Source organism: Taudactylus pleione, unplaced genomic scaffold (genome assembly GCF_031769625.1).
Source record: "Taudactylus pleione unplaced genomic scaffold, aTauple2 ptg000903l, whole genome shotgun sequence".
Taxonomy (NCBI): Eukaryota; Metazoa; Chordata; class Amphibia; order Anura; family Myobatrachidae; genus Taudactylus; species Taudactylus pleione.
The window spans coordinates 752,576-760,278 of NW_028285304.1; the positions used below are offsets into that span (position 1 = coordinate 752,576).

Genomic DNA, 7,703 nt, shown 5'->3' on the forward strand with positions numbered 1-7,703 from the left:
GTGTTGAATCATCGTGTGAGGTTACAGAAGACGATGCCTGACTGACAGCAGTTCTAAAACCACCAATCTCAAACAAAGGCCAAGGCCTGAGCCTTTCCTTGCCACCGCGTGTGGTATATGGAATTTTGGCAATTTTATGTTTTTGGCAGTAAATTTTCCCTGTACGAGGTGATTTTTTTTTTAACATTGTAAAGTATTGTTTTGATTCCAGGCGCCCTTTCTTAAACCCTCTATGCTCTTGAACACTGGCTTTAGTAAATGTTGAAGTACTATAACATCACGATCATCATGACTGGCAGCAGTCATAGCACTAGTACTTGGTTGCTGCTCCTGCTCTTCCCTCAACTGATCGTGCTCCATATTGATTCACACAGCGCTTATATTATTATTTCTTTTTTCTATTTATTTTTTTACACACTGCAGCGAAGCACTGCCCTTATATTATACAGTAGTAATGGTGGCACACACCACAAACTTTTGAAAGCACCAATAAAGGGTTAATGCTGCTCTTCTGTATTAGGAGCTCTGGGCTGCACTGCAGTCAGTGACAAAAAATGGTTACCAGCATGCACCAAGGGTTAATGCTGCCTCTGTATTAGGACTAGGCGCTCTGGGCTGCACTGTGGGCAGTTACGTTACAGTGTGACTGCAGTGCACCAATGAAAGGTTAATGCCAATGAATGCTGCCTGTACATTAGCAGGAGCTCTGGGGCTGTATGTGTGCACGGTAGTGTATAGATCCCCTTCAGTATTTGTACCTGGAAGTGACGTGGAGTGAGGGCGAAAGTGCGGTTCCAGGCCCATAAAGTCTACCAAAAGAATACATACTTTTGACTCGCCATAAGTTTATATTCCCCCTCTATGCCCAGGTGGATAGTAGGGAATGATGTTGGACAGTAACTGATGATGTCAGGGTACAAATACTGAAGGGGATGTAACCAGTACCATGTGTGCACCAGTAAAATAATATATTCCTGCCCTGTATGGCCTGGAGGAGCTCTGGGATGTGAGCAGTCGCTGTACTAATAACAGAATATAATGCTGCCATAGCAGTGTGCTCTCCATCCGGCATCTGTTGTGAATGGTGCCGAATCACCGCGGGAGGTACTTATGTCAAAACCAAAACACGCAATATCTGACGCCGGTAAGATGACGTTTTACCTTGGTTTAGAATCTGAGCCAGGTGGGAAAACCCCGATCCGGCACTCGGAAACCAGAATTTCGGGTGGGCTCGGTTTCTAGGAAACCAAACCTGCACATCCCTATATAAAACCTGATAATTGATAAATAAGCCCCATAGTGAGGGCGAGTTATAATGTCATTAATACATTGTAAAGCTCCTTTGCTCAGAACAGTGATAAGCAAGGGTGGTTATATAAGGGGGTGGTGTAATGGCGGAGCATTGTATAATGAGCACTTTTATACCAGTAAGAAAATAATAGTAATTCTATATTCTGATTCTGACAAACAGAAAGTTATTACAGGTAAGCAATAAGACATGCTGGTAGATGTGGTCCAGTTGCACTTGTACTATGTAAGGAACAGTCTTAAACAACAATTCCCAGTAGGTGGAGCTTTATAGAGACCACGCCCCATTCACTCCCCTGCATACATCACAGCCAATAGGAGCAAGCGCACCACTGACTGCAGCTTACCATTAGGGATGGCCATTGGCGGTGTCACCAATAATGATTACCATCATTGGCAAAATATCAAGTAGCCATCATTGGCTACAAACTATTCAATGGATGACCACCCATGGTTTCACCAACCAATGGTCATCCCTGTTTTGTGACTGACTGGCCTGTGAGCCAATCAGAACCTGGGGGCAGGGCTTCATGGGTGCCGGGGGTGGAGCTATGCTCTGAGTCCTGGCACCTTGTAACAATAAAAAAAATATATATTTGGTTATTCTTAGACATCGATGGAGGGAAACCATCTGCTTCTCCCCCATCGATGGCAAAAGCATTTGACATGGGCCATAAACCATCGCTGATTATGAATCATCGATGGTCGATGGCTATCCCTACTTACCATAGCAGCCTACTTTTCAATATAGTTGGAGGTGCTCAAATGAATGCAGTGACCGCCTCTGGAGAATTACCACCAGCTTAGCATTACTGTGTATTATTGTCAATGTAAAAAATGGGTGACATTAGAAATCATTGTTTCTTCAGTCACTATAGCCACTACCAGTGTTACTAGCATTTACCAGCCAATTAATTTTGTTATCTTGTTCTATCCATGTATGGTTATCATTGGTAAAACGTTAGGAAGCCATGAGGGAGCTCCCAATGTTAGCTGTATGTGACATGTATGTAACATGTATGTGACAGGCATTTTTACTCACAGATTTGCCCTAGCGATATGCTGTAGATGGCCTAGCGGCTGATGACAGCTTCTGCTCCAAATGCATATTGAGTAACCATTAAACATAAACATTATTAAAATACGATATATATAAATATAAATAAGAACATGAGACATGGGTGGAGTGAAATTGGTTATCTTTATTATTGAAATAAAATAGCATGGTGGCGGAATAAAGAACGGCCACATAATCAGTGCACCCGCTCAGCTTAACGCAAGTTCCTGCATGGGCCGATTGCCCTAACAACAACGTCACATAAGTGAGAGGTCTCCGCCTCCCAGACCTATGACACACCTAAGCTCCGCCTACACACAGCTACAGTATAGTCTGATCAGTCTGTCACCACAGTGTAAATGACATTTTACACACAACCTGCCCCAGTCTTGGGGTTTATAGGTCGTCACGTTTACTTCAGCGCTCCGTTCATTTTTTTTATTTATTAAAAAAAAAAAACTTGCTTACGTAAAACCACTGGGAGCCTGGCCTAAGGTTTGTGTTGTTACACTGGGAGCCTGGCCTAAGGTTTGTGTTTTTACACTGGGAGCCTGGCCTAAGGTTTGTGTTTTTACACTGGGAGCCTGGCCTAAGGTTTGTGTTTTTACACTGGGTGCCTGGCCTAAGGTTTGTGTTTTTACAAAACGCTATTTTTATTAATTGTCTATACGCTTACTACTGTATGTTAAGAAATGTCCCTTAATATATTGATTTAATAATAAAATGCATTTTTATGGAGAAAAGAACACCCTTTAGCAATTGTAATATAAAAATGATATTGTTACTACTATATTAATGTCATCAAAGTTGTATATATATATTTTTTTGTTTACAAAAAGTACAGCAGGGTTGCCAACATTGTGGCTGCCCCTACCAGGAGGGGACAGCCAGATCGGCAAAGCAAGGGTGCATGTCCCGTATGGCGATGGAGTGGTGTGTGTGTAGGGGGGGGGGGTCGGGTATTGCTGTGGCCACATAATAGCATAATTTTGGCTTTGGATTACTGGCATTGTGAAGCATGGTGCGGGCCCAAACTGAAGCAATTCAGCACGAATCGCGTCACCGCCCTCCCCTCCCCCAACAGGGGATTCTCTTATAACCATGATGGGGGTTGCCTGCCTTTCCGGGGGGGCCGGGAGCGAGTCGGGAGGGTAGGCAAGTATGAAGTACAGCCTTTAGGCTTATTATAATTTATAATACACAAGGTTGTACACACAAGAATGACATACATTATGTACATGGCACACACGGGAATAACATATATGCATGGCACACACACGGGAATAACATATGCATGGCACACACACAGGAATAACATGTATGCATGGCACACACACAGGAATAACATATATGCATGGCACACACAGGAATAACATATATACATGGCACACACACAGGAATAACATATATGCATGGCACACAGAGGAATAACATATATACATGGCACACACACAGGAATAACATATATGCATGGCACACACACAGGAATAACATATATATATGACACACACACAGGAATAACATATATGCATGGCACACACAGGAATAACATATATGCATGGCACACACACAGGAATAACATATATATATATGACACACACACAGGAATAACATATATGCATGGCACACACAGGAATAACATATATACATGGCACACAGAGGAATACCATATATGCATGGCACACACACAGGAATAACATATATGCATGACACACACACAGGAATAACATATATACATGGCACACTCAGGAATAACATATATGCATGGCACACTCAGGAATAACATATATGCATGGCACACTCAGGAATAACATATATGCATGGTACACACACACAGGAATAACATATATATATGGCACACACACAGAGGAATAACATATATGCATGGCACACTCAGGAATAACATATATGTACATGGCACACACAGGAATAACATATATACATGATTGTACTATATTCTATGAGTGAATGCTGTGTTTCCCCCTGTTACACAGACACATAAGTGACGTTATGGTACTGCAGCAGGAACAGGCCAGGCTACCTCCTCATGCCATGTTTTGCTAGTGCCCGCATGTCTAAGGCTCATACACACTAGACAATAAATTGAACGATATGGACGATAACGATATTGTTATCATTAATAGCGTTCAATATCATCCAGTCAGTATGAACAATATCGTTAACGATGCGCACTCCCGCAAATCATTAACTATGTCTTTCATTGCCTGAACTTGCAGGGCAACCTGACAATATCGACAGGAACTGCAAGTTCAGGGATGAGGGAGGGTGACGTCACTGAACGATAACATTCAGTGTGTATGCCCAATGTCCTATGCCCGGGAGAGCCAGAGCAAACAACACCAAACACTTAACAGTATTGCACATGGAGCATATCGTTATGTGTGTATGAGCCAGAGCTTCCCAGGAGCGACTTGGTGCAAGTAATGGGGGGTGGGGAGCTGCACAGTAACATCAGTGACTCCCTAATCGGTTACTTGCCCAGGCACCAGGGTTAGAGACACTGACAGAGAGGAAAGCAGTCTGCAAGCAGCAGCACAAATTGGAAGGTGCTGACAGAGCTGGCCAATGTTAACCAATCCTAAATCAGCCCCCTCCCCAGTTTATTTGCTGATTTATTTTGATCACTTCTAACAGGTGTTGACTCTCCCAGATATAGTTATACAGCCTTTCCATACACCTAATGCAGCATGAAGGGGCTCAGTGAGGATGGCAATGTAAGTGTGTAAGTGTATGATGGGGTCACACAGAGAATAAAAGGATATCTGTCCTGCCTCATAATCCAGGTATATCCTCACTCTGTCACAGGGGATATTGTCAGGTAACTGGATCCCTGTAATGTCATGTCTCACTGAGTACTGATTATTATTCCTATACACACACCAGGACTTGTTACCTCCAAGGCGTGCCCAAACTCCTATCCTGACTATACTGGGAAAACACATCCCCACCATCCACTGCTCTGATTTACTGACATCCACTTCCCAGTAATGTCGCCCTGAGGAGAATCCCCTGGTGCTTAGTACCTGGTTATACTGAAATCTCTTTGGTGTTACTGGGAGATTCTGCATTGGACACCATAATGCAGTTTTCCTGTCACATGATATATATATCTTATCACCAGCTGTGCTTCCATCCAGTAATAGGTCTGTAGCTTCCTGCACATAGCCCCCTGTATTTATACCTATTATTATATCAGATACTGTGTGTAATGCCCCTAAGATGAGACCCACATCCAGATCTTCTACACCATGGACCTGGTTGTCATGTCTCTCTGTGTCCTCAGTATCACACAAGTCACCTGTGTCTGGTTCCTGTAAGACAGTCACTGGGTCACACATGTTATACAGCTCCTCAATGTGACGCATCTTCCTGGACAGCTCGTCCTTCTTTATTTCCAGCTGCTGGATCAGATCAGAGACTGAGAGTAAAACGCGCTGTTCCTGCCTGGAGATCTCACTCAGGACTCTCTTGTCCAGGTCTTCCAGCTGTCTCCTGATGTCTCTAAACAGGGCAATGACTGTCTCTGTTACACCAGCTGCTTTTCCATGATCTCTCCTGCGCTCCTGCAGACTCTGGACTCTTATCTCTGTCTCCTGTCTTTTTGTGGTCAGTTTCTGCAGAACATTTCTCAGCTTCTCCTTCTTCTTCTCAGAGGCCTCATCCAGCGACTCCACCTGATGTCGTTTGTGTCCCCCAATCAGATAGCAGTACACACAGATACAGGCAGCATCCTCAGTGCAGTAATACTCCAGGAGCTTCTTATGTACGGAGCATTTCCTGTTCCCCAGAGAAGTGGTGGGATCACATAAGACGTGTTCTGCTGACTTGCTGTGTACTCTCAGGTGATTATCACACAGAGAAGCCTCACACTGCAGACAGGATTTAACAGCAGGTACAGGAGAGTGAATACAGTAAGTGCAGAAGATCCCAGTCTCCTCCTGTTCTGGTCGGGTACACAGTAATCTCCCCACTATGTTACACAGAGTTATGTTCCGTATCAGTGCAGGACGATCCTGACACTCTGCTCTGCATTCAGGACATCTATAAACTCCAGACCCCTCCTGTGTATCCAGCACACGATCAATACAGACCCAGCAGAAGTTGTGGCCACATCTCAGGGTTACAGGATCTGTATAAATGCTCCGGCAGATGGAACAGTCCAGCTCCTGTCTCAGATCAGCAGACGCCATCGCTGGCAGCAGAAGAGGGAAATGAAAGTCTCTGACACTCAGATACCAGTGGGTGTGTTTCATATTTACACAGGGCGAGGCTGAGTTTGTCACTAATGCTCCGTACACACAGAGCAATCAGCCAGCGATACGATAATCGCTGGCTGATTGTCCTGCCCCCTCCCTGGTGTGCTGGATGATCGATATCGCTATTATCCATATGTGCCCGTGCATCGCTGGTCATTGGCAGGCTGGTAGGGAGCAAAAGATGATTGATTTGAATGGTAACGATATGAACGATATCGTTATCGTTCAAATCGTGCATTAAAATTGCTCCGTGTGTACGGAGCTTAAGAGTAGTCGTACTAAAGCTGGGGTACACACCAAAAGATATATTACACTTAATGGGCGATATATCCATAGTATATCGATATGTCTGTGAACAACTGCTGCCAGCGGAGGGGTGGAAGAGGACCTCGGACTGACACCAGTGGCCATGAGGTGTTTCTGGGGTAAAAGAGAGGGGTGCCGGAGCAGTGTGAGGAAATCCTTATGGATACCTCAGCTGCAGGTAAAGTATCACTTTTCCAAAAAGCTGACTCTGCAAAAAGAGCATCTGTTCGGAAGTGATACTTTTGTTAGGGAGGTATGATGAATGAGGCATGATGAATGCCTCAAAAATATTTTTTTAAACTTGTAGCGAGTTTAAAACATAATTATCACTAATGATAATGATGTAATGATGAATAGGCCCCCTAGTATGTACCATATTTCTATACAGTATATCCACCCCTAAAATACTTATAATAGTTCCAAAGGTGATGGAAGCCAGGTACAGATATGTCCTCTTGGAGATTTTAGCTCTATGACCTGCGGCCCGATCAACGTAAGTACGGGCGCCCGTTCTACTTAGCCGTGGGGAGGGAGGGTTAGGTTTAGGGCACCCTGGGGGTTAGGCACCTCCCGGGAAGGTTAGGGTTAGGCAGGGACGGATTGGGCCGCCGGGACGCCGGGCCGTTTCCCGCTGGGCCGACCCCTTTTTTGCCTTTTAGGGCCGGCAGCCGCCCTTCCCTCACCCACCCTACTGCCGGCCCAGCTGCCGCGATCGGAACTCAGCTCCGATCGGGCAGCATTGCAGTTTCTTTTCA

General features: G+C 44.6%; 1 protein-coding gene across 1 annotated transcript; it reads right to left on the reverse strand.

The window, feature by feature from the left end:
- Nucleotides 1-2,490: 2,490 nt before the first annotated feature.
- Nucleotides 2,491-6,576, reverse strand: LOC148473959 (E3 ubiquitin/ISG15 ligase TRIM25-like). Its single transcript, XM_088459235.1, has one exon. The coding sequence runs from the start codon at nt 6,574-6,576 to the stop codon at nt 5,014-5,016; it is 1,563 nt and encodes a 520-aa protein (XP_088315361.1). The 3' UTR covers nt 2,491-5,013.
- Between the last annotated feature and the right edge of the window lie 1,127 nt (nt 6,577-7,703).

Bases quoted from the DNA above. Each gene is read 5' to 3' on its own strand.
- LOC148473959 (XM_088459235.1), bottom strand. From the start codon at position 6,576: ATGGCGTCTGCTGATCTGAGACAGGAGCTGGACTGTTCCATCTGCCGG.